This window comes from Bubalus kerabau, chromosome 11, assembly GCF_029407905.1.
Source record: "Bubalus kerabau isolate K-KA32 ecotype Philippines breed swamp buffalo chromosome 11, PCC_UOA_SB_1v2, whole genome shotgun sequence".
Classification (NCBI taxonomy): Eukaryota; Metazoa; Chordata; class Mammalia; order Artiodactyla; family Bovidae; genus Bubalus; species Bubalus kerabau.
Window position 1 is genome coordinate 48,543,857 of NC_073634.1, and position 27,172 is coordinate 48,571,028.

Sequence of the window (27,172 nt, forward strand, 5' to 3'; positions counted from 1 at the left end):
CTCTGAAGCCTGTGTACACTTGTGTTCTGAGTATTTTCTATCAAAAACGTACAAGCCTTTAGGCACAGATTGGGAGAGACATCAGTGAAAGGGCTTCCCCAGTGGTGCTAGTGGTAAAGAACCCACCTGCCAGTTCAGGTTAGACAGGAGAGACGTTCGATCTAAGACAATAAGAGGGTCCAGTCCCCGGGTCGGGAAGGTCCCCTGAAGGAGGGCATGGCAACCCACTCCAGTATTCTTGCCTGGAGAATCCCATGGACAGAGGAGCCTGGCAGGTTACAGTCCATGGGGTCGCAAAGAGTCGGACATAACAGAAGTGACTTAGCCACACACACATCAGTGAAAAGCTGATTTTCCTAATCTTCCTCTTACCACCCGTTAGAGTGATCAGAAAATCTGACACTCTGTGCTGATACATGAGCCCTGCATAGCCTCTCCAGGGTTCCTGTCACTGCCAGGGGGGATGGTTTTCCTGTTAACGCTAAGTCCTGTGGAATTAATTTCACTTTCCATACAATTACAGTCAATAGGCTTAGTGTTTTTCACTCTTTACCACCTCATTGGTTAAGCCACATTTCAGAGTCATTTGGTGCCCAAGGCTGGCATATGGCTGCTGAAACTTAAAGCCTTCTCAGTAATTGTTGAAGCCTCAGCACAAAGAAGAGATTTGCTCCAACAGACTTTTTTTTCTTTTTGCTGATGAACTGTGAGGCGTAAGTTTGGGTTCTGACCTGAGCTGGACCCTGCTGGCTCCCACAGGAGCATGTGGGACTGAGATCACGGACCACAGGGGCAAGCGGAGCTGTGCAGGGCCTGATCCGTTCCATGGGTGAGGCCTGAGGAAGCTGTCTGAGTGCCAAGCTTCTGCCCATTCTGTTTCCATTTAAAATGCTTGCCTGAGGGGATGAAGCTGAGTAGAAGAAACATTTTATAAACACCCAGTTATGTTACATGGTGGCACTAGTGGTAAAGAACCTGCCTGCCAGTTCAGGAGATGTAAGAGACGTGGGTTCAGTCCCTGGGTTGGGAAGATCCCCTGGAGAACGAAATGGTAACCCACTCCAGTATTCTTGCCTGGAGAATCCCAGGGACAGAGGAGCATGGCAGACTACAGTCCATGAGATCACAAAGTGTCAGACATGACTAAAGCGACCTAGCATGCACACATGTAGCTGTGTTATGTAAACCTAAATACTTTAGATAGAAAGGAATTATTCCAGAAAAAATCTTTAATCTATTTTAAGACAGGCTAAGATACTTCCTTCCCCAGGAGATCTTCCTGAACCAGGGACTGAACCCACATCTCCTGCTTTGGCAGGTGTTTTTTTTTTTTATCACTCCTGAAGCCATGAAATTAAAATCACTTGCTCCTTGGAAGAAAAACTATGGCCAACCTAGACAGCATATTAAAAAGCAGAGATATACCAACAAAGGTCCGTCTAGTCAAAGCTATGGTTTTTCCAGTAGTCATGTATGTATGTTGGACCATAAAGAAAGCTGGACCATAACGAAAGCCGAGCACTGAAGAATTGATTGTTTTGACCTATGGTGTTGGAGAAGACCCTTGAGAGTCCCTTGGACAACAAGGAGGTCAAACTAGTCAGTCCTAAAGGAAATCAGTCCTGAATATTCATTGGAAGGACTGAAGCTGAAGCTCCAATACTTTGGCTACCTAATGTGAAGAACTGACTCACTGGAAAAGATGCTGGGGAAGATTGAAGGCAGGAGGAGGAGGGGACGACAGAGTATGAGATGGTTGGATGGCATCACCGACTCGATGGACGTGAGTTTGAGCAGGCTCTGGGAGTTGGTGATGGGCAGGGTTGCTGGCCTGCTGCAGTCCATGGGGTTGCAAAGAGTCAAACTGGACTGAGCAACTGAACTGTAACTGTATTCTTGCCTGGGAAATCCCATGCACAAAGGAGTCCAGTGGGCTACAGTCCATGTGGTTGCAAAGAGTCGGACGTGACTTAGCAACTACAGAGTAACAGAGGTGCTTCACGCAGTTTTTCGTCGCTACTGAGGCTAGTGAAATGTTGGCGGCTGTCCTGTATGACTTAATACCCTGCTTTTCTGCTGGCTCCAGGGTCTCACCCAGTTATTTAGGTGCAGAGATAAAGTTGGCATGCTATGGGACATTTTATTTTCAGAAGTGTTTGCATATTGATATAGAGTTACATTAAGAGGGGTTAAATTTCTTCTGAAAAGATGTAACTGATGTAGAAACTGTGGGAAAATGCAACTAAACAAAGGTAAGACACAATGAAATCTCACCTGAGGCAAGCACTAGGAGTGAGCCAGATTGGAGGTTAGTTATTTTTCCGGAAAATTATTCTTTCAAATCACTGTCCAAGTGTATAGATGAAAATGTAGGAGCATTGAAGAGAAAACGCACCCCAGACAAGTGGACAGGTGGTGGACAGACTGTGGAATCAGGAGGACAGGCTGATGTGTCTTTCTCAGGGATCCAGGGATCCTGGCCCAAAACTCCAACCCCCAGATGTCGGTTCTCATCCCTGAAGTAAAGGGGAGTAGAATGACAGGGTTCCCGACAGAGAACAGATGCAGCTGATGGGAGAATGAGGGGCATCAGGGCTTCTTGGTTGTGCGTGTTCTAAACCTTCGTATTTGTATTTTCATCTGAGCACACCCTCCGTTGGTGGACAGGTGTGTCGTCCCCCGCGCCCCTGCCCCTGCCGCAGTCAGCCTTCTCCCCTGCTCCCCAGGCAACTTTGCTCACACCTGGGATAAACACTGGAAAGACACGTCAGGTTTTCTATGAACAGAGGGCTTCATGCAGAGTAAATGTTTTACAACCACAGACCTAGAGGTTATGGTGCTTTCTCCTTAGGTGAAAAGAGTGCATGTTTTCTTTACTGTTAATTCTTTCACTTGGAACAGGAGGGTGACAGGAATGTGAATATTGAAGGAGGAGAAGGTGAGATGGGTCACCAGGATGAGTAGAGAATGTATTTTCCATCGGTTTATTATTTTTGCTCCTACCCTCCAAAAACAAGATGCACTTTATCTAGCCCCCTCTGCGTACATTATCTGGATCAAGTCTTTTTATTAGTTAAAAATTTTTCAGTCATAATTGCCTTTTCACATTTGCTGGGTGTTTGTTTTAGAAGCACATTCCTGTGATCTCTGGCCTCCAGTGGTCATTCAAAGCTGCCCCACTTCTGTTCGGCCGGGTCTCTGACCGTGCACGACTAAACAGTGCAGTTCCTCACGCAGGGCCTTGATCTGCACACAGTGTCTGCTGCTGCTTATTTTGTTCTTATGAACAGCTTGAAAGGTCATAGCTTTTTATGAGGTTTCTGAGTCCAGTTTAAACATTACATCCTTCTTTTTGGTAGTTCACCAAATAGACGCATGTTCTGGTCACTTTTTACAAAAGTGATTCTAAAAGGTTTAGAACCCCATCAGTGATGCTCAGCGTCCCACCCATATAGAACAAGGATCTTTTAGTAATGTCAGGTTCGCCGTCGAAGAGTGCACTATGAACTCATAACTGCTACTTTCCGTATCACTTACTAATGGCAGTTTGGATTTCCAGGCTGCCTAGACGTATACAGGTCCAACTCCCTGCTCTGGAGTCAGAGGACCCGCCCCTCCACAGCCTGCCTGCACATACCCTCCCCTGCCCACACATACACCCCCTTGCTCTCACACACCCTCCCCTGCTCGCACACACCCTCCCCCACCTGCACATACACCCCCTTGCTCTCACACACCTTCCCTTGCCTGCACACACACACCCTTGCCCTCACACACCCTCCCCTGCCCGCATACACAACCCCCTCCCCACACACACCCTCCCCTACCCACACATACCCCTCTGCCCGCACACACATACACCCCTGCCTGCACACACAAACCCCCGCCCACACACAACCTTCCCTGCCCGCACACACCCTCTCCTGCCCTCACACACCCCACTGCCCGCCCACACATGGCCCTGCCTGCACAGTCTTCCCTGCCCGCACACACCTCCCCTGTTCAGTAGGGGCTGCACTGGTACACATCCCTTGTACCGAGTGATCACCGTGCTCTCCCCTGCTGTCCCCACACAGGTAACCGGGGGCGCAGGCTTTGTGGGCTCCCATCTCACAGACAAACTCATGATGGACGGTCATGAAGTGACCGTGGTGGACAACTTCTTCACTGGCAGGAAGAGGAACGTGGAGCACTGGATCGGCCACGAGAACTTTGAGCTGATCAACCACGACGTGGTGGAGCCACTGTACATCGAAGGTGAGCGAGGGCTGCTGTGCTGGCTGGTGTCTGGTGGGTGGGTGGGCTCGACGGGGCCCCCGGATGGGTGGCTGACTCGGTCCTGCTGAGTCCCTGTCTGGTTTTGGAAACAGTCTCACCACATCCCGGGCACTACCCTGGCGTCTGTGATGGAGACTGGATTGGGAAATGGTCTGGATTCACTGTTACACGGCTGTCGATCTGATATTTACAGCAGGGCAGGAATGTTCTCCTGTTTTAACAAGCATTTTGTGGGACTGTGTTGGTCTGTTTGTCTCCCGGGCTGGCATGCTGTGTGGCTTTTAACAGGGTCCCAGTTGGTACCACTTGATCTTCATCTCCCCAGCAGAGCTCTACCAGCTTCTCAGCACACATCTTATTATTTTCAAAGTGTGATCACTGTGGTTTATTCTGATTTCCTATTTCCAGTAGGAAAGTAACTGTTGTCTGGACTCAGGATGGGGTGGTCCATGTGGTGGAGGAGCTTATAACTGGGTTGGCTCGGGTCTGGGCGGGCGCAGTGGCCTCAGGGCCCCCTTGTGGTGATGAATTATGAAATGGTCAGACAGGAAGCCTTGTTGTCACAGGGGTTGTGACAGAGGCCTCTGCATTGTCGGGGTTAGAGGATTGGGAAAGAAAGTTGTTGCTTTGGAAGGAATTGTAATCACGGAAATAACTTAATCAGATTGTCTATAGCTTTAAAAGAATTCTGGATTTTACCCACCACAGGGTTTAAGTTTCTGATGTTGAATCTACCCTGCAGACTGGCTCTGGAAGCAGTAAAGTGAATTATTCTTCCCCCCACCCCACCCCCAACCCATTCAGGACATGGGAAGTTTCTAAGAAGCCAGGGCCAGTAGAGGGTGTGTGTGGTTTGTGGGGTGGACGCCAGGCCGTCGGGATGGTGGTCGCTGAGCTGTGGCCTGGGACGGCACTTTGGACGCAGGCAGGTGTCTATCCCAGGAGAGGGCCCTAGGGACAGGACAGCGGGCGGTGACCAAGCTCTCAGAGCTGATCAGATGCTCCTGAAGGGAGGGGGAGCCCCTCGGAAGATGAGCTGGAAGAGGAAGGAGCTATCTTCATGGGCGGGTGGACTTCAGGTTTCTGGTCTGACCGATTGGGAACCTGGAGTAGCCCCTCCTGTCCTCACAGCTGGGAGATGAGCAGACTGATGGCCGGCAGCCTTCTCTGCTCCTGCAGGGGACAGAGGGCCCAGGGCACATTGCCCCCTGGGATCCCGAGATGGTGCTGGGCACTCCTGGTGTGCCTGACTGGGCGGAAGTGAGTGGGAGCTGCCCAGGGACTGGGACAGTGTGGATGGGCTGTAAGTTCCAGCCTCAGCTCTGTGAGTCGGGGGCCCGTGTGTTAAGTTTCCCCTCCAGGAGCCCCATGAGGGGGATTCTCAGTGAGAGGTTTCCAGCAAGGGGCAAGGGGGCGGGGGGAATGAACCCTCCTAAAAATCCACCCAGAGCACCCAGTTCTCCCCTGAAGGCTCCTCAGGGGAGACCTCCCCCCACAAGCTGACTAACATGGAGGGATGCCCCCAGCCCAGGCTTACAACAAGGAGACCCCATCCTGGGACCCTCCTCTCCCCACCTCACTCCCGCCTCCCCTCAAGGAGACTCCAAGGACAACAGGTACACCAGAGGAATCCCAGGCCCCCAGGTAAGGAAGAGTCTCTAGGGAAACCCAGGGACAACCAGGGAGACCACACCGAAGTCCCAGGGGGTCAGCCTCTGACCCCGAGGGCTACAGGGCAGCGAGTGCAGCTTGTGTCCAGCCTGTTTATCCCCACTGTGCCTGGTGCGCGGCCACAGTACAGACTTGGTCTGAAGAGGCAAAGCCAGCATCAGACCTGGAGCAGACGTAGCAGGGACATGGAGTTGCCAGAATGGCTGTTTATATACCTCTCTGATCCATGTGCAGAGGACACTGATGGGTAAAGTGGAGTCTGCAGAGATGGGAGGGTCACAGGGGCTGAGAGATAGAATGTTGTGGTCAAGGGTTAAGAGTCTGGCTTTCTATGCAGCGGACACAGGTTTGATCCCTGATCTGGGGAGCTCCCACATGCTGCAGAGCAGCTAAGTCCGAGCAGCCACAAAGACCAGAAATAATTAACTAACTAAAAGGCCAGAAATAATAAAAAATAAACAAAATTTTTAAAAGTTACATAGAAGAGAATCTTAATTTTTTCTCTCCTTTCAAAAGATGATTCTTTCCTAGTGATAAAACTAATACACAGATGCTACAGAAAATTTGGAAAAGTATAAAAAAGAAAATAGAAAATGAATCCTCTTATCCAAAAATGCTCTCTCTGTTCTTGTTAACATCTAATAATTTCTTTAAATGTGATCTTTTTAGATTAAATGTATGGTTAATAGGCAATATAAATTATATGGTTCAATTTTTTTTTTTTTTTAATTAAAAAGAAATGCCTTAAAAAGTCTTCCTCTTGCCTCTGTCTGCCACCTCACTCTAGGAGACTGCTCTTAACATTCGCTCATCTGCAGTTCCCTTCTGTGACCCAGTTAACACAAGCAGGTATTCATGATTCTTCCCCACGGTAGAGAAAGTAGCATTTTTTTGTGTTGCTCTGAATTTTTTCCCCTTGCTTTTTGTATCCTGATGATCTTTCTGTATCATTCACGCAGTGCTACTTCATTATTATTTTATCATTATTTTCTTTTTTGGCACTTAGTCGTGTTCTGTTGTGCGGCTGCACCAGGTCTTTTTACAGAGACACGTCTCCCCCACTCTGTGCTGTTAGCAGTTCCCCATGGCGTGAACGCAGCACAGCTTCGTTACCCCATGCTGCTGGGGGCGGGGCTTGTGTGCTGCACCTGGCCGTCCAGGAAGTGGACGTGGCTCGGGAAGTGGCCAGATGGATGTGAGGTCACTGCCGTCGTCACCCTGGGTTGTGTCTGAGCTCCTGATGTGTGTAGCCTGTGACTCCCCAGAGCTTCCCTGAGAGCTTGTCCCCCCGCTTCACGGGCAGCGTGTCTGCAGAGAAGGAAACGGGCAGAGAGGCCCTCGTGTCTGGGGAGCTGGGTCCTGGCCCTGGCGGTGCCCTGGGAGGACATCCAGGAGTCTGGAGCCACGGGCAGCCTGACCACTGCCAGTAGCGACCCCGATGTGCTCTGCCATGTCCCGGGCACTGTCGTCACCTCTCTGTGGTGGACACGGTTAGTTGCCTGAACATGTGTGTTGGGTGGGCTGTTAGCCCTGGGTGCTGGGCCCTTTCTGTTAGTGCCTTGTACCAGGCAGAGGAATCCAAGGGGAGACCTGGGTGGGGGGAGTTGTCAACACCTGACCCCCCCACCCCCACAACCTTGCCAGGTGATGGTAAGAGGTGGGACTGAAAACGGCATTTGCTGAGAGCTTTGGGTCTGTGTTTCTGTGGGCATTTGAAGAGTGCCCCTCAGATTGGAATGTTTCTGTAGAATTATATTCAGTAATTTAGACATTTTCCCACTTACAGTGATGGTGCAAGTGTAAGCATTGAACGCAAGGCTGTGGGGCCGAGACCCTCCGTGTAACGTGGAATTCCTCCAGGGAAGCCAGCACGCTGGCTTGTTATCGTGGTGGGGGGAGGGGGGGCAGGCATGCCAGCTGGTGGCTGATCCGGGGCTGGGCCAGACCTCAAGCAGGCAGCCTCCCCTTGGCATTAAGTCAGTATTATTTGATATGAAGTCAAGGCAAAATCCCACTCTTAATTTTCCGTGCCAAGAGAAATTTGGTCTTTACACTTTGAAAAGTTCTGTATCTTTAAGCCTTATTTTGCATCACAGACGCTGGTGCCAGGCAGCAGGAGTCAGGCTGCGTGTGCCGTGTGCAGATGCTGGTGTCGGGCAGCAGGGGTCAGGCTGCGTGTGCCGTGTGGCCACGGGCGGCTGTGACACAGCAGAGGTTTGACAGGTCACGCGGCAACTTGGTTAAAAACATGGTATAAAGAAAAATACTGCAGGAAGATGGAAATGTTCCGTCTGTCTCTCTGTGGATTTCCCCTTTGGTAGGAGATAGCACTTGATTTTTTTTTTTTTTTTGGTATGGATTCTGAGCAGTAATTTTGAATGATCTCACGAGCTGTTAGTTTTGAGCGCTTTTTCTTTCTGTATCTATGTCTCACGTGTGCAGAATTCATTCATTTGGGGTTAGACTGCCTGGGTTTTCAGAATTCACAGGAGGGCCAGTGCACTGTGGCCACCCCACCCTGGGCCGGTCTTCCTCCCAGCATAAAAATAACATGCCCACAGCCTGCCAAGAACACTACTTTGAACCTATTTAAGGAAATTATGTGAGAAAGGAGAACTCGAGAACTTACTGTTTTAATCACTCTTTAACTTGAGCTCTTTCGGGCTCATTTCTCAAGGCTCCTGTTTTCCCAGTTGCGGTTCCGGCATGCAGCCTTGTTCTTGGGACGGGGTGGCAGGAGAGTCGCTTGGTGGCCGGCAGCCAGCATGGACGGATCGCCACGCTGGTCGCCCTCCCCCGGCTCGGGTTTGAACATCATGCTTGTTCTGGGTGCAGTGTGCCATGCAGTGGGCAGGCTCTGAGCACTTTTTCCTGGGTGGTGAGAGTTCACCTTGGTTATTAATGCCTTGTGGTATCTGCCTAGCACCTCTCATGACTGATTTTTTATACTTATTCTGAAGTTTCCCCCGCTGTCCTGCCCGTAATTCCTCCCGGGAGACTGTAAGTGACTGGGAGGCCACTGGGGCCTTACTGTTACAGGCAGGACGTGTCCCCGTAGGAAGGAGACACTGCTTAAGGCAACACGAGGTCTCGTGTTACAGGGCATGCCTTAGCCCTCCCAGGAGGGGCGAGGGGGCAGTCATTTGCTCATTGGGTCATCCATCCAGGGACACTGTGTGGCTCTCACCTCTTGGCCACTGTAAGTAACGCTGCCGTGCGTGTGGGAGCGCGAGCACCTCTTTGAGACTCTGCTTTTTCACTCCCTTGGCTGTAACCCCAGGAGTGAGATGTCTTATCCTGTGTCGATTCCATTTCTAGTATTCTGAGGGAATGCCCCGCTGTTCCCATGGTGGCTGCTGTGTTTGCATTCCCACCAGCAGTACACAGGGGCTCCAGTTTCTCCACATCCTTGAAGACAGCGTTTGTTACTTTTTGGGGGGTTGTTTGGTAGTAGACATCCTGATCCATGTGAGGCAATACCTCAGTGTGGTCTTGATTTGCGTGTTTCTGATAAGCACCATTGAGCATTTTTTCATACACTTATTAGCCATTTGTGTATCATCTTTGGATGATATATTCAATATATTCAGTGTTTGCCATCTTTTAAGTTGGTTGATTTTGTGTTGTTGTTCATTTTAGGAGTTCTTTATATATTCTGAATATTAGCTTATCACATATAATTAGCAAGTATTTTCTCCCATTCTGTGGGCTGTTTTTTCACTTTGTTGATGGTGTCCTTTGATCCTGGCAGAATGTTTGATGTAGTTTCATTTGTCTATTTTTGCTCTGTTTCCTTTACTTTTGGTGTCAGATTCAAGAAATCGTTCCTAAATTCAGTGTCATGCAGCTTTTCCCGTGTTTCCTTCTCGGCGTTTTCTTCCTTTAAGTCTTGTGTTTAGGCTCTTGGTCTGCTTCGAGTTGGGTTTGTGTGCTGTAAGATCAGGGTCCAGGCTTGTTGTTTTGCATGTGGATGTGCAGTTTTCCCAACACCACTTGGCAAAGAGACTGTCCTTTCCCCACCGCATGGCTCAGCACCCTTGTCAGAGACCGTGTGATCATACACAGAGGGTTCATTTGTGAGCTGTCCTCTCTGATCCTTTGGTCTCTATGTCTTGATGCCAGTAACACACCCTTCTGTTACCATAGCTTTGTATTGTGTTTTGAAATCAGAAATGTGAGTCCTTTAACTTTGCACTTTTTCAAAGTTATGGCTGTTTGGACACCCTTGAGTTTCCGTATGTATGTTGTTTTAGATTTTTATTTATTCATTCCTTTTTGAGGTCAAGGGCACTGATATTAAAGCGTTACCTCTACCAGGGGAGTCATGTGGGATCCAGACATTTTGCTGTTCATGGCTCTAAACCCACCTCCAGATCTGGTGTTTATATGCAAGATAAGTAGAAACGGAACAAAAGCTCTCATCTCCCACACTTCCCTACCTTTTGTGTCAGATTTGCTTTTATAAACTTAAAATGTCGTTCATCTTGATATTCACACTTCTCTCTGTGTCTGAGAACTCAGTCTGCCTTCCAGTCTGAGCACTTCATCTGGATAGATCTTCTCAGAGAGCAATCCACTCTGCGATCAGACCGATTCCAGGTAGAGGGGAACAGGCCACGTGAGGGGCCCCAGCACACTCTTGTTCCAGGTGATCAGACTTTGTTTCTGTTTAAAGTTCTTCCAGTCGCATAAGTAAGCTAGTTTCTAAGAAGAATGAAAGGTGATGAGTAGAATTTCACTGAAAGATACATGAGCGCCGTTTTCACATGGTCCAATTCTGGGAGGTCAGCGTTTTCCAGTGTTTTCCCTGGAAGTAACAGGTGTATTTTGCCTCCTGCCACCCCCCACAGTGGACCAGATCTACCACCTGGCCTCTCCTGCGTCTCCTCCCAACTACATGTACAACCCCATCAAGACACTGAAGACCAACACCATCGGGACCCTGAACATGCTGGGTGAGTCGGCCCCTCGTCCTGCAGACGGTCAGGGTGTTGGGACCAGGAGTTTGATCCCGACAGTTCTGTTCTTGCATGTTCTTGCATGCTTTCAGGGTGACTGGATTTGCCGTCACGACTCGTCATGGGGGTCCGTCACTGTGTGAATCGGTCTGCGTTGCCTCAGTGACATCCCCTGCCTTCCAAGTGGCCGCCTGCCCCTCCTGCACTTCCCCTACTTGTGGCATGTGTGCCTCGGGGCTAGAAGATTCTGATGAGAGGTGGGGCGTGGGCTGGTCCCACAGAGTTGAGGGTGGGAGAGCCTCCTCGTGGGGTTGAGGAAACGAGCTCCAGACTGACTGCAGGCCTCACCCTGAAAGTGGAAGGTGAGCATGAGCACCGCCCCGGGTGGCTGCATGTGAGCCCACAGACAAATCCAGAGAGTGGGCCACACACACGTGGGTGGTTGAGGTCAGAGGCGCTTCTGTTTCCATGGGTTTAAAAACCAAGGGTTTTGATTAGGTGCAAAGTGAAGATAGGAACCACTTCTTTAAATGTCAAGTGAAAAGTGGATTTAATTATGGAATATTTAAAGCAGATTCTGTAATTGAAATAGCCCTGCATTTCAATTTGAGAAAAGGGCAGCGGGGAGGGGAGCACGGTCTGTTAGACAAAACCTTCGGGGCAGCGGGCTCTGCGGAAGGTGAAGGATGCTTTCTCTAACTCAGGGCACTGTGTCCTGACAGTCAGGTCACCTGGTGGAGACACCCCTGTTCTTATCACTGCATACATCTGCCCCCAACTCTCTCCAGCCCCCAACCCCGCCTCCACGTGGAGCTAGAGGCAGTGCAGAAACAGCTACCATGCTCACGGTGTTTAGAAAGATGACCTTCCTCCCACCTGTTACAGGATGCTCCCTCCTGTCCCCTGACAGGGGGTAGGGTCAGATGAGGGTTACAGTTGGGGACTTGGCAACCATGGGGATGGAGAGGTTCCCAAAGCTGATGCCTTGAAATGCCCTTAGAGCAGGGGCCCCAGGTACTGGTCCATGACCTGTTAGGAACTGGGCTGCACAGCAGGAGATGAGCAGCGAGTGAAGCTTCATCTGTATTTACAGCCGCTCCCCATCACTCACATTTCTGCTTGAGCTCTGCCTCCTGTCAGGTCAGGGGCAGCATTAGATTCTCGTAGGATCATGAACCCCAGTGTGAACTGCACTTGCAAGGAGCCTAGGTTGAGAGCCCTTTATGAGACTCCACTGGAGCTGAGGCGGTGATGCTAGTGCCAGGGAGTGGCTGCAGTTACAGAATATCACTAGCAGAGAGGTGTGACTACAGAGACCCGAATAAATGAACTGCAGACTCATGTCAGAACCCTGCCAGTGAGTGGCAAGTGACAGCTAAGCTGCACCTGGCGAAGTGTGTAATTATTTTACTGTATATCACAGTGTAATAATAATAGAAATAAAGTGCACAATAAATGTAATCTGCTTGAATTGTCCCCAAACCATCCCCCAACCCCCGCCGAGTCTTTGGAATAATTGTCTTCCATTAAACTGGCCCCTGGTGCCGAAAAGGTTGGGGACCGCTGTCTTAGAGCTTGACCTGAGCACTGCAGGTGACAATAGTCCATTCTTGCTGGGAGGGGTGAAGGCGAGAAGGGGTCAGAGCTAGACACGGACATGGCCAGTTGCTTTGGAGAAGCTACTGCGGAAGCTGGACCTCAAAGGAAAGAGGGAGTGGGGCAGAGGTGCCCGAACAGGAGACGCTCTTGGGCACAGTTGGAGGTCCCCGGGGCACGTGGGGAGCAGAGGATAGAAGGCTGACCATCAGGGAGAGAGTGGCAGCCAGAATTTGAAGGACCTTGCCCTCTGCCTATGGGGGTGGGGGTAGTTACCTGATGGAGTGCTGGTTGCTACGTTCAGGTGAAGGAATCTTTATAAAATTCCCTAAGTCATACCTTATAATAAAGCCCACAGACCGTGCATTTGGCCCTGTTCACAGTTACACATGTCCAGCTAACTGCTGTGTTTCTGGAAGTTCGTTTGTGCTTTTCTTACGGTTTGAATTTAGATTCCAAAGTAGATGCAGCAAGAGTGGATAACTTACAATGCATGGATGGCCAGATACCATTTGTACTAAAACATTCCTTCAGTTGGCTGTGTGCCTGTGTTTTCCGTGTTCCTTGAAGCTGACAGTGTCCTGTCATGTTTCCACAGGGCTGGCAAAGCGAGTTGGGGCCCGTCTACTCCTGGCCTCCACCTCAGAGGTGTACGGAGGTGAGTGGGTATCACTCTGTCCCCCTGGACAGCTGGCTCCTGTCACAGCAGGAGGGAAAAGGGACCAGTGAGTCTAGACTTGTTTCCAAAAGGCCCTCCCGGCTGTTCCTCTCCAGAGGGCAGCGACCAAGGTGTTCCCTCCTCCGGGTGGGATGAGCCTTTTTCTTCTGCTGCAGGACCTCCCAGTCCAGGACTCAGTTATGTCACCTTGCCAACAAGCAGCAGCCACTTAAAAATCCACAGAAGTGTCTTTGCTCCAGAGGCACCTCAGGAGTCAGATCACGGAGGCTTTGCTGGTTTAGCCAGAGGATTTGCTCTTTAGCGAAAGCAGCAACCCCCACCCCCTCCACTCTCCAAACCCCGAAAGCTCAGGGGTTAGGAGACAGATGGTGGGGGGACAAATGTGTGCTGGTCGCCTCCACTGTTTTAGGGTAGTTTCTGAGAGAGCCTTAAGTAGGTGGAGCTAGAAAACCCTGGCGCCTGCTTTGCCCTCCCCGCCCCAAACCTTGAGGATGTGAGCGTTCAGAGGGGGCTGAGGGCCCTGTCCACTCAGGGGTTCCTGCCCGCAGGCGCAGGGTTCTGGAGAACCAGTTAGTGGATGCAGCAGAAGCCAGTTGCTAATGCAGTGTGATTTTCTCCAGGCGTTGCTGCCACGGCTGGGAAGTGAGAGGGCAGTGTGGGGAGAGATGCCTCTTAAAAAAATAAATAAGGGAACCAAGTGAAAAAAATCATAGAAGCTGCAGTTCTGATGACGCAGCTCTGCTCTTTGCCTCCACTGGCAAGGCAGAACACCCCCACAACTCTGACGTCCAGGCAGTGCCCTCCTCCCACCAGCTCCAGGAAGGGGCATTGGGAGGTGGGGACCTTGTGTCCCTGTGCTTCCCACCTCTGGGCTCTGCAGAGCTTGGCAGGTCCCCATGCGGTACCAGGAGGCCCATTGTGTCATGTGTCCTAGAAGCAGCGAGGCCAGGGCCTTGTTCCTGTCTCAGTGCCCTGATGGTCCCTATCCTGCCCAGACGTCTTTTCCACGACCCCCTACTACCCTCACTTAGCATCTCGCCTCTGACGTCAGCTTGTGAGTGATGTTGGGGTGACTCTCAGAGGTCCCCGGGTCTGCTCCAATGGTGGTGCCTGCAGGCAACCCCGTCTGGTCTGCTGGCCCCCCCATGCTGAAGGGGGGACGGGTTTGAGATGATGTGTCCCCTGCACCCTCGCTGTTGTAGTAACAAAGCGGCTTTGTGAGGGGGTGAAGCTGGCACCTCCTCTGAACCTCTGGCATTTCCGCCCCAACGGTGCAAGCCGAGGAGCAGGTGTCTGTGTCCACCCTTTTCTGTTGGTCCTCTGCGGCATTCAGGGCCTCTCTGTGGGTGTCCAGCCTGCCCTGCCCTTAGCAGAAATCCCGAATCCCCTCTGATAGGTGTCTTTCCAGGTGAGATGCTTATCCTGGTCTTTCCCAAACTCCCTTTTGCATCATTGTTACCCATTGTCTATCAAACATGTGAACTTGAACAAAGGGAGGTTCTGAAAGTGCTTCCTCTTCCACCACCACCCCCCGCCCTCCCGCAGACCCTGAAGTCCACCCACAAACTGAGGATTACTGGGGCCACGTGAATCCCATAGGACCCCGAGCCTGCTATGATGAAGGGAAGCGTGTCGCCGAGACCATGTGCTATGCCTACATGAAGCAGGTATCTCGGGCTGGTGGTGTAGACACGTCACTGTGCTGGATCGAGTACAGTTGACCGTGGTTGACCCTGTCTAGGGTCGGGTTCCCTGGTTCCCCACTGTCGTAAATTAATGGTGCTGTCAGCAGCCTTCCCCTGTCTCTTTTTTAAAAAATGATTTCTGGGGATGAAGCCTTGGGTTTTGAAGACCCCAGCGTGGCTGGATCAGCTTTATGACTAACCGCCCACCAGCAGTTATTAATAAGTGCTTCAGTTTTCCCAAGGCCTCTGGGTTGGTAGACGGTTTGTTTTTTTTTTTAACTTTTTACTTCTCTTTCTGTTATCTAGTGGGTATACTTCATTTTTGCTTTCACATGGGCATCTTCAGGGATTGTTATTCACCCTCTGAGTCCCTGCCTCCTTAGTCACCCCGTGCTACAGCCTGCCCATGGATCTTCTCACTCCCAGCTGAGGGGTGGGGTCTGGGTTCCCACCTGGCTTCCCGCTGTCTGCCCTGGGCCGGGAGCTGTTGCTCACAGGCCCTGTCCCGCCCACCTGAAGGCTGTGCAGACACCAATGAGATGTCCAGGCCATCCATTGTGCTTGATCAGTTCTGGGGTCCTCACTGACATACTCTTTACTGGAGGGACATGTAGGTAGATGACTGTGGCCAGGTGTTTTCAGGGCAGTCCTCTGTGATAGGGAGACCTCTTTCTCTCTCGGACTGAGAGACGAGACCTCTGAGACTGAGAGCTCTGAGGACTGAGAGACTAGCAGGCGTCCATCCTCGGAGCAGCCTTGGATTGAGGGTTCATCATCGTGGCCCAGTCGGAGCTCAGTTGGCCATGGTCTTTGTGCAAGGTGGGGTGGGCGCTGCCTAGGTACCCAGCGCCAAGAACTCAGGGCTGGGCCGGGAGGCCCTGAACACTTTGTTTCTTTTTGGAGGGGTGGGGTGCAATTACCAGAGACTTTTTTCCTTATATTTTTAACGTTCACAAGTGTTGAAGACCCACTGAACAACCTTGTGCTGATGTAGGTATTTATATTTTTCTGCATATTTCATATTTCTTGGCAGAACTAATCGCTTTCAAAGTTTCTCTGGGGCAAATGACTTGTATTATTCATTTATTTTAATCAGTTTTAGAAAAGACATACCTATATCATCTTTTTTTGAAATTGGAGTATAATTGCATTACAATCTGTGTTAGTTTCTGCTGTACAGTGACGTGACTCAGCCCTGTGTGTACACATATCCCCTCCCTCTTGAGGCTCTCTCACCTCACCACCACCCCCCACCCCTCCAGGTCAGCACAGAGCACCAGGCTGAGCTCCCTGTGCTGCACAGCAGCGTCCCCCGGGCCGTCGGTTTTACACGTGGTAGTGTAGTTATGTCGGTGCTACCTGCAGCATTTTTGAGCCCAGAATATTTTGACACCAAAAGTTAAACCGGTCTCCCAGGAACAGCCTCTGTGTATGTTGGTGCCTAAGAACACTAACTCGAGCACGTGAGGGTACATAATTACACTTTATTGTGTGATAAGTTTGTAGACTGTTTTGTGTTCAGTCTGTGGAAGTATTTCTTGGCTTTTATGGAGCTAAATAAAGATGGTGCACAAATAGGACATTTTCGTTGAACTTTCAGTTTTTGTTAAAAAATGAGTAGCGTAACTTAATGTTGTAAGTGTACATATTAAGGTGTGAGCTCATAAAAACTAAGGGTATTTAGTAGCAGCATAGCCAGCATTTTTGAGCACTGACTATGCCGGGACCTGTGGCCCATGCACAGGTCTTGAGAGAGTCACACTGTCTCGAAAATCTGTACAGTAAGGTACCCACTGGGAGTCCTTTGGGTGGTGGCCCTCAGAAGGTGTCACTCACTGCCCAGCGCGTCTGCTGCAGGTGCCGCCTGCCCGGGCTGCCCACCGAGAACCCGAGCAGATGATGTTTCCTGTGTGCAGAAGTCACGTGGTGGTCAGGGTGACAGTGGGCATCCCCCTGGGGACAGTGTACAGACTGATCCCTGTCATGGTGTCCAGTCTAGGAGTTGCCCATGGACACAGGCTTAGCAGTTTTTGTGACAGTGGGGTCTGGGCCAACAGTGCCAAGTACCTTGTGGGTTCTGGTCAGCACACCTGCCCCAGGACTCGTGTCTGCCCAGGTGAGCAGTGCGTCCCAGCTGTCTGGAAATGCACCCTACCCCGCAAGGCCTGCCCTGTGGGCTTGGGGGCATGTGTGGGTCCCCACTCTACACAGCCCTCACCTGCTCCTGGTGTGGGGAGCCCTTGGGTCCAGGAGACACATGTCTATTGTCTGGTGGATTGCTCTAAGAGTTCACTGATTCAGAGTAGGTGATAGAAACAGTTATCACTGACAAAGCAGCCTGTGAAATTAATAGTTTGCAGAAGGCTTTTGGGGTTTAAAAAATACATACTTTTCTGATTACATGTTTGAAAGTGTGTTTTCCCCAATTACAGAAGTAATAGATGTTTATTGTAGTGAAAACAGGAACGTTGGAAACAACGTGCAGAAGAGAGTGAAGGTCTGCAGTCTCACCACGTGGGACTCCCATGGCTCTGATCAGTGTTAAGTGTGTATCTTCCCAGGCATTGAGCTAATCGATTGTATCAGGTGCTAGGTGGTCTGGTTTTTCACTAAACAGATGAGTTTTTCAGCAGAACAGAAGGGGATGTAGGTACAATGTGGTCCTTCCCCAGGACAAAGTGCTGTCTTACTTTCCTTCAAATCAGCTATTAAACATTCACTGACATTTAAATCTCTGTTGAGTGATCAATTTACACAAAACTATGTGAAAGAGATTGGGAAAGAGATGCATAGCATGATGCTTGTTGAAAAAATAGATACTTATTTCCTGGGGCAAAAAATGTACACCCATCATTTCCCCTTGCCCCGATTAACGGCCTCGGGTGTCTGCACTGTGTTAATGCCAGGGCCTCCTGGAGGTGGGATCCGGGGCTCCCGTGTGTTTGGGGTGACTCTGCAGACTCCAGGCTTGATTACAGAGCACACACATCCCGTGTGTGCAGGGCAAGGCCCCTGCATCCGGAAGGAGCAGCCACGAGGCATGGCAATGGTGAATCCTTCATCTGTGGGGCACGGGGCTCACATTCTCTCTGTTGCAGGAGGGCGTGGAAGTACGTGTGGCCAGGATCTTCAACACCTTCGGGCCCCGAATGCACATGAATGATGGCCGGGTGGTCAGCAACTTCATCCTGCAGGCGCTGCAGGGGGAGCCGCTCACAGTGCGTGGCCAGCGGGCAGGCATGGGGTTGTTGTCTGGGGGGCTTGGAGTAAGGGCGTCCCATCCGGGGGAGCTGGCCCTGAGTCCCATGTCCCCGCTCCCCTCAGAGGGAGGGAGGGAGCTTATGGGAGCTGTGACTGAGGACGGGCTCAGGTCACCCTGTCCCCAGCCACAGACACCCTGTTGCCTTGGGCACAGGGTCTGTCTGTGAAGACCCCTCTCTACATGCTTTTGGCCCTAGGGCATCATCCTGTTCAGGGCCTTTCCCCCTGGGAGGGGTGTCTCTGTACTCAGGGCCTCTCAAGGTGCCTCTGGGTGAGGTTCCAGGTCTGGTGGAGGCCCTCCCACAGTGGGACCCTGGGGTGTCATCCATGGGGGCTGGACCCTCTCCCACCTGACCTGGCAGGGCCTGGAGCCACAGCCTCTGGATCCTGAGAGCATCAGGCCTGAGGTCCCCGTCTGCGGTTTCAGGACTCTCACTGTCATCTCCCTGCAGGTGTACGGATCTGGATCGCAGACGAGGGCCTTCCAGTATGTCAGGTAAGACCCCGGGCTGGCCGCAGCTCCCATCTGAGTTGCTCAGCCTCAGGCGGGACTGACTGCTCTGCTCCTTGTGGGTGCCTGGAATCTCTCTGATCAGAGGTCAGACATGCTGGTCCCTTGCTGCCACCTAGTGTCTGGTCGGCAGACCCACCGGCCCTGCCGGTCACCCGGGGGCTCCAGGTCAGGCTGGTGAGGCGCTGGCCTCTGCATCCAGCAGACTCGCAGGTGCTGGAATCAGACCCTGTGGACACGGCCTCCTGGGTGGACAAGATCGTCCTCATTGAAGGAAAGATAAGGCCGAGTGTCGTATTGTCAAGGAATGTGGTGTCAAAACTACATGCAGTTAAAAGCACTTTTAATAACTTTGTTGAATTATCTCGCAGGTAATATTTACATTTTCTCGGTCATCCTCCTAAATCTAGCTTTTTTGTCAGCCAGTTTGGTTGGTGGCAAGTTTTACAGTGCAGTCTAGGTTCTAAGAGTTACTATGTGAGCAGTTACATCTACCAGACTGTTCTCCCACATGCCAGCAGGTGGTGAATCCCGCATCATTCTGTGGTGCCCTGAATCACTGGGCATACGCTAGCTGGGTGTTTGGTACCTTGTGCCCTAGGAAATGCCATTCCTGGTGCTCTGTGGCACCCCGGGGGTGCTGTCAGGGGAAGTGGCAGGTAGCCCCAGCCCCACCCTGGCCCAGGGAGTCACTCTAACTTTTGCCTGGCTTAAAAGAGAGAAAAAATTAAACATGTAATCACTGTAGTTTTTTTTTTTTTTTCCTGCAAGTGTTTGTGAATTTTCACATTTAGTCCAGAGGAAAGTTGTGAGTAAATGTATATAATGAGCAGTGTTTTTTCTCACACCTGTTAGTATGTTGGCCAGGAGGGCAAAGTGCCTGAGACCATCTTGTCACTGGCCCACTTCGTTGCCCAAATATTCTGAGAAGGGATTTGAGCACAACCTAGCCGCCTGTTTCCAGGTCAGGGCACTTGACCCCAGAGCCATGCGTGCTGAGGGAGTGGGCGAGGTCCGTGTCAGTGTGGGGACTGTGCTGGGGGAGGGGCGTGTCTCTCAGGTACCACCTGCTTTACTGACACATCTCCATCCCACCCCTCCGCCCCGTCTGCACACTTCTCGGGGATCTTGGTATCTTAGTCACATTGAATCTCCTCCAACAGCCTCATCAAGGCCCCCAGACTCCTCCAACCATACCACCTCATGGAATATTCCAGAGTCTGTGCAGTAAAGAAGACATCAATCAAAACACATTCTTATTTCAAAGGCATCAATCAGATATGAAATCACTTAAAGTAGCCTCTTGGATGCTTTTTTTTTTTTTGCTGATGGTTAAAGTCTTTTAAGCATCACGTGATACATGGGTTGCGTTCTGTCCCAAGCAGGACAGGACGCACCTTGCTGCCTGCCCTGCACAGTCCATGTGCCCCTCACCAGACACCAACGTGCAGCCTGAGGGACCTTGATGTGGTCACTGGAGTGTTGCTGGGGACCCTCTGGCAGAATGTCTCTTCATGGGGCTGTGGTGTCTGCTGGTCTTGCTTCTGTGGTCACTGGGCCCTGATACATGAGGCTCCCCCAACCTTCCCAAACTTGGGGAACGAGCTTTCCTGGCCTCCACTCTACCTTGTTCAAGGCTCGGCCAAGATGGTCAGCTCCCCAGGGCTAGGCTGTTTTAAATAAGCTGGTTTATAGACACTGAGACTCTTCTACTTCACAGTTACTAATCAAAATGTACAATGTGGGGGCCTTGCATTGCTGAACTAAGTTACCCATTTCCAAAATCCATGGTTGCCCGGAAGCAGCATGGCACAGTCTCTGGGTGACTGTTGGGGTCTCAGGGTGGCCTGTGCGCCAATGTCCTGTCCTCTTTGTACCTGGTCCTCTCGTAGGCAGATTGCATCCTCACCCCATCACAGACGCAATGCAGTGTTGTCTTAAAAAGTAGCTTTGTCAAAATGACACTTTAAAAGAACTTCAGGTTAAATGGGTACGATCTATGCAACTCTGACCTTAGAAGTGGAAGGTCTGTTGCACAAAAGATGCATGCCCCATCTCCACCTCCTCCAAATGATTACATGATGCTATCACCTTCCAGCTTAGTATGGGGACCCCCCCCCCCCCACCATTCAGTGTTAAAAACTCATGGATGCTACTGAACAGCAGCTTTCAATGTCATTCAAAACAGGCAGAAACGTGTGTCATCAGAGGGGGAGTTGGGATGTGGTCATTACCGCCATAGTGATGGAGGGGCCTGTGTTCGTTTCTAGGAGAGAGGAAACATCCTGGGTCACCGAGTGTTTATCTGCATCTGTGCTTGATCTGCAAGAGCAGAGTGGACTTCAGGCATGTTCCCAAAACACCCATTGGTTGTAAACAAGATCCTAGAAAACCGTGTTTGCTAAATAGCAACCCCCCTGCCCTGATTTTTTTTTTTCCCCCTCAATGAAAAGGAGAGGAAACACTAAGATCCTTTTTCGGAGGTGAGCACAGTAATGTGCTCCTTGCTGGTTGTGATGGAGGAGGAAAGAGAGTTTCCCAGCGGCCACGTGTGCAGAACCCCGACAACCTCGACAGAAACAGCTGGGGGAATGCCTTAGCCCGTGCTTACGTAGCACTGAGGTGTCATTTTTACAAGTCACTTTTTTTTTCTTGACAGAACCACCCTTTAATGGTTCTATAAATTAAGAACCAAACCTTGATAAGGGCAAGTTTGCCTCCTCACAGTCCCCATTATGGTCCAGTTGCTCACAGTCCATTGGCAGCATCTAGACACCCCGACTGTCCCCTCTGGGAGCCACGGGCTCTGGGGGGAGGTAAGGCCCGGAGGGCCAGGGAACTCATTTTAACGCTTGGGGTTGTCTGCTTTATCTGACTTGTTAGTATAGGACTCACATACTGGAGTTCTTTTTTTTTTTTTTTTTTTTTTTTTTGCAGGGGAGCTTATTTTTTTAAAAACCATCCGCTTTTCCATATGGGCCAACTACCTGGGTTCATGTTAAACATCGTCTTTCCTCAGAAACTTGCATAAACACCATCTCTTCTGGATGTGTGTCTACTTTTACTTTTTAATTGTTAAACAGTTTCAGAAATACACAGCATAGGGAACTCAGCCCCATCTCTCAGCTCCCATCCTGTCCAGTCGTCTGTCTACACCTGCCCACAGAAGGCAGCTCCCCAACACCACCTTGTCTCCCAGAATACTTGAGCATCCTCCACGCCCTCTAGCGTGCAGGATTTTATTCTGATGTCCCATCTCTCCTCCCGGGAGGTGGCTCATGTCTGATGCACCACACCTGTGGGCATCAGCGGGCACCTGAGTGGCCTCCCCTCTTTTCCAGTGACCTGGTGAATGGCCTTGTGGCACTCATGAACAGCAACGTCAGCAGCCCCGTCAACCTGGTGAGTCCATCCCCGCCACCCACTGCCTGCTTATCAGTCCAGTTCCTACTGTGGTTCACTTGCTGTCAGCAAGCTTAGCCCATGAACCTGTTTGCCACTTAACCAGCACTAGAGGAAAAACCACAGAACAGAATGAAACAGGGGTCTGTCTGCCATGATGTAAGGGGTCTGCAAAGGATGGATGAACCGTATAATAAACACTAACCTGACTCCATCCACCTGGAGGCTAGGTCTCAGAGCTCGCAAAGTCTGCCGGTTGTGGGGGTGTGTGTTTGTCTTTTCTCCATCATATATCGTGCAGTTTTGTTGTCCAGTCGTTCAGTCGTGTCTGACTCTCTGACCCCATGGCTATGCATGCCAGGCTTCCCTGTCGTTCACTGTCTCCCAGAGTTTGCTCAAACTCATGTCCATTGAGTCGGTGATGTCATCCAACCATGTCCTCCTCTGTCATCCCCTTCTTCTCCTGCAGCTAGTCTTTATAAAGCTCACTTTCCAGGGACATAGAAAATAAAGGATTAGGACGGTTTCCCTCCCTTGCCAGGGCTGCGGGTGGCCCAGACCCACCTTGGGCAGCTCTGTGTCTGGCTTCCTGTAGCCCCAGACACTCCTGGCAGGGTTGGGAGGTGGTTTATCCTGCTGTCTCCTCCAGCCTTTCGCCCCTTATGCTGGAGGACACGCTTCTCTGCAGAGCAGCTTGTTTTTGGTTCTTGGTGGCAGAAAACTCTCCATATATTTATGGTACAACCTTGGGCTTCCCCAGTAGCTCAGTGGTAAAGAACCTGCCTGCTAATGCAGGAGATGCTGGTTCAATCCCTGATTCGAAAATGTCCCCTAGAGAAGGAAATGACAACCCACTCCAGCATTCTTGCCTGCAGAATCCCGTGGACAGAGGAGCCTGGGGGGCTGCAGTCCAGGATTCGCAGAGTCAGACATGAGTTAGCAGTTAAACAAAAACAACCCTGCCTGCCTCTGTCATCTTCTTGCTTCATAGGAAATTAGGAGATTGAGAACAAAGAGTACTTAGGACATTCAGTTGCCAGACTTCATGGTGGTCTCTCATGATGGGATGAGCAGGACTGGAAAGGGAAGGGGCTGAGGCTGCTGGAAGGTGTAGGGGAGGAAGAGAAGGAGAAAATGGTTTTCCTCAAATCCCCCAGAAGTCAGCTGTCCTTCAACCACGTCCTGTCTCTCCTGTTGGCTGCCCGCAGCCCACATCTCTGAATACATTTCGTTTCTGTTGGGCTTTGTGTCTGAGCTCAGGGGTCTTCACTACCGAGGTGGTGAGCATGGTGCCCCATTGGGGTATTGAATGTCCCAGGGGAGCCTGCTGGCAGAACCAGGCTTTCCTGCCCAGCAACACTGCGGTTATAGAACCTTTGCTCCTGGACACCATCCTGTACCTGGACCAGGGGATGTGTCCCCATTAGCTGCCCCCGACCAAGGCCAAGGCGGGGACAGGCACGGTGCAGCCCCCAGCCGTGCTGTGCCTCCTGCGGAACCCTCATGGAGGTGGGCGTCCAGTGACTTCGTGAGCCTGCAAGCACCCTTGGGGACGTGGGTGGTGGCGTCCTGTTGCATCAACACTGCTAACCAGAGACCCTCTCCTCAGGGGAACCCGGAAGAACACACCATCCTAGAATTTGCTCAGCTCATCAAAAACCTCGTTGGTGAGTAGAACAGGGGCAGGGGCCTCCCTGAGTGAAGCTGGCCTGTCGGTTAGTAACACCTTGTCTGGACAGTGCATGGTTAACGCTCGCTGACTGAATTGGATGGGAAGCAGGACTGGGTCAGGAGCGCCCCACTGTTTTGAGATGCTTTAAGTAACGGAAAGATGAAGGGGAAGGGGCTGGCTTGGGTCCCTGTGGTAACATCAGGTCTTTGCGTAGCGGGAACGTCCAGTTGTCCCTGGTGCCTGAGATGTGACGTGGTCAGCAGTTCTCTACCGGTGACCACTGTCTGGTGCCACATGCTGGCCATGACAAGCACAGGACTTCAGGCAGCAGGAGGGCAATGCTGGCCTGTGTGCTTCTGACCGAGTCTGGTGGCCAGCTTTAGGTTCCGTGTGCAGTCCTGGCCGAGGGGGCAGGCGGTGTGGACACTGGGAGTGGCTCCAGAGAGGGTATGCTCTTAAGCCACAAGCAGTTTGTGTATTTCCAGCTGGCCGTGGGCTGCTGGTGTCCACGGGCTGTGCCCTTTGTCACAGGTGTCCTGGGGCTCCCAGGAGCCTGTCTCAGGAGTGTCTGCTTCCCACGGTCAATCAGGAAATCAGAGTTTCAGACACAACCAGATTGGAATGGGTTTGGCTAAACTGCGTGAGCAAGATGTGGGCCTGTCCGGACCCCCACTTTAGCCGGCTACGGTGTCTAGGGTGGTCTGTCCTGGCACCAAGCTGTCAGCTACCAGCCTGGACAGTCGGACAGGACAGGGGATAGTCTTCCTAAGACAGAAATCTCAGCAGCCTCTGTTTACATTCTTCCCCGGCGTCTCCACTGGGGGTCCGTCCACCCTTCCCCAGTGGGGAAGCTCACCTTGGACCCCGGGCCTTGGCACCCCGAGTGAGGCCCTTTGACCAGCAGCTTCATCACCATCTTGTGAGAAATGCAGACCCACAGACCTGCCCGCATGTCCCAGAGCAGAGCCTGCATATGACCAGATCCTCAGGGTTGTGCTCATGCTGAAGTGGAGAAGTTTGTGTAAATCCCAGGAGGATGGCTGTGTGACACACAGCCCCAAACACCAGTGGCTTCAGACAGCAGCTGCTTTATTCACTCCAAATCCTGGAGTGGGGCCTCCCTCTGCAGGCCTGGCCAGCGGTCGCTGGGATGGCTTCATTCCTCTGACTGGCAGGGTGTGGGCCCAGCAAGGAAGCTGGACCGGCCAGGCTTCCATCCTTCTGCGTGTGTTCTGTCCAGGGTGGCTGGACATCATTGTGTAGGCTCAGGGTGGCTCTTGTAGGGTGTCGGTGGCCAGGCCTATGTAAGGTGTTGGCCAGGGCTGGCCCACATTCACTCCCCTGCATGCTGCTCGTTAGGCGGCCTGACTGCAGGCAAGGGGCTCTGGTAGGGTGTTCATGCCTGGAGGATGGCTCGCCAGGGCATCTGTGGTGTGGGCAATGGGCGCAAGGCCATGTTGGCTGAGGGTGGTGGTCAGCGTGGGGCCTTCCCACTCACCCACCTCAGGGTGGCTCAGGCCTGTGGAGCCAGAGCGAGGGGACTTGGACACATCACACCGTCTGCATCTGTGTTCCTGTGCAGGTGGGACTTGACGCTCATGTATAAAAATCACACCTCAGTGGTTCCTGATTCTGTTTTTTTTTTTTTTTTTTTTTCTTAAATTCAGGCAGTGGGAGTGAAATTCAGTTTCTTTCTGAAGCCCAGGATGACCCCCAGAAAAGGAAACCAGACATCAAGAAAGCAAAGCTGATGCTGGGGTGGGAGCCAGTGGTAAGAGGGGGTCGGGACTATCGCCGCCTCTGGAGAAGGCCTTTCCCCATGTTTATCCTTCACGGGCACTGCCGAGTGGGGCAGCCCTGGCAGGGTCCTCTCCAGGCCTGTGTCCTTCTTCCTCCGTTACGGGTTGTGACCTGGACTCTTGGGGCATCTGCCATCGAGGGTCTCACTTCGCTGGCTTCACTTGGAAAGCCGCACTGAGGGGGCGACGGTGCATGCTTAGAACTGAGTAGCCCTGCAGGGTCTGGCCGTCCATTCAGCCAGGGTGTCATGGGTGAGGAGGGCCAACCTTGGTGTCCATTACCTGTTTGACCTCATCCAAACTGGCCCCCACACAGGCCAAGCAAGGTGGGCGAGTGAGAAGCCGAAGCCTGCAAACTGCAGATCTCCTAGCTTTTCCCGTCCTCTTAAAGGCCTTTGGCCTCCCAGTGTGGCTCCCCAAGCCAGGAATGCTGTCCCCTGGACCTGGTGTCCCCAGGTTCCAGAGGCTGACTCCCGCCCCCCAGGGCATGGGGCCCCCTCAACCAGAATGACTGCCCCCCTGGGATGAGGGTCCCCCAGGCTGACTGCCTACCTCGTGGGGCGTGGGTCCCCTATCCCCCTGGCTGACTGGCCCAACCGGACTGACTGTATACCCTGTGGGCTAAATGCCCCTTCCTGTGATGAAGGTCTCACAGTCCCCAGGCTGACGGCCTACCACCCTGCAGCCTGGGTCCTCCCCGGGCTGACTGCCTCTTCCTGGGATAAGAATCCCCTGTCCCCCAACCCTGGGAATGACTGCCCCCCTTCTGGGACCTGGGTCCCCCACCCCTCTTGGGGATGACTGCTCCCCTTGGGCAAAGGTCTCCTTCCCACCCCAGGGCAAAGCTCTCGTTGTCTCCTCCTGGTAGACTGCCCCTCTCCCTGGGACATGGGTTGTCCCCCCGGGACTCAGTGCCCCATCTCCGAGGTGTGCATACCCCCAGGCTGACTACCTCCCTCCTCAGGTGAAGGTCCCCGTGTCCTCCCACGCTGACTGCCCCTCTCTTGGGGCATGGTCCCTCATCTCTCCTGGTTCACTGAGTCCACCTGGGGTGTGGGTCCCTTCTCCCCCTGAGCTGACTGGCCCCCTTAGGGCTGTGGTCCCTCTATCCCCCAGGCTGACTGTCCTACCAGGACTCACTGCTCTCCTTTCTGGGCCTGGGTCCCCCTCCCCATCCCCTTTCCCCCCAGTTGACTGCCCCACTCCTGGGTTGTGAGTCCTTTCTGGTCTGACTGGTCCTCCTTGGGGCCTGGGTTCTCCCCAGACTCACTGCCCCCACCTGGAGCGTGGGTTCATCTGTCCCCGCCGGGTTGGTTGCCCCCCTCCCTGGGGGTGGGTCCCTTGCCCCTTGAACTGCCCTCCTCCTGGGGCGAGGGTCCCCCATTCCCTGGGCTGACTGTCCTCCAGGTGGGCTGCCCTTGGGCTGCTGCTTTCCTGTCCTTCGTGGTGTCTGCATGACGTGGGCACCTGCTGTGATTCCTGCTCCGTGCCTGCTCTGGCGGCCTCCACATTATGAGGCTGCCCAGTTGTCCCGGATCCCTGTGCGGAGGGTGAAGACTCCCCAGGGTTGAAGGTGCAGATGGTTTCGATTCTCTGGGAGTGACAGAGCAGAGGGTGTCAGGTCCCAGGGCGGGGGGTTGGGGGGGCTGTGACAGAGCAG

The 27,172-nt window shown here is 52.2% G+C and overlaps 1 protein-coding gene across 8 annotated transcripts in view; it reads left to right on the top strand.

Annotated features, from left to right (window-relative positions):
- The window catches only part of UXS1 (UDP-glucuronate decarboxylase 1), a 56,513-nt gene that overhangs the window by 28,486 nt on the left and 855 nt on the right, over positions 1-27,172 (top strand). For 7 of the 8 annotated variants that reach the window (XM_055540256.1, XM_055540257.1, XM_055540260.1 and 4 more), the window contains 9 exons: positions 4,077-4,257; positions 10,800-10,904; positions 13,102-13,161; positions 14,728-14,849; positions 17,966-18,085; positions 18,581-18,624; positions 21,981-22,041; positions 23,651-23,708; positions 25,381-25,484. In XM_055540256.1, coding sequence (XP_055396231.1) covers positions 4,077-4,257; positions 10,800-10,904; positions 13,102-13,161; positions 14,728-14,849; positions 17,966-18,085; positions 18,581-18,624; positions 21,981-22,041; positions 23,651-23,708; positions 25,381-25,484 — 855 coding nt within the window. Of the gene's footprint in view, positions 1-4,076; positions 4,258-7,072; positions 7,440-10,799; positions 10,905-13,101; positions 13,162-14,727; positions 14,850-17,965; positions 18,086-18,580; positions 18,625-21,980; positions 22,042-23,650; positions 23,709-25,380; positions 25,485-27,172 lie in introns of those variants that run through there. The other variant, XM_055540263.1, reaches the window with a different exon arrangement.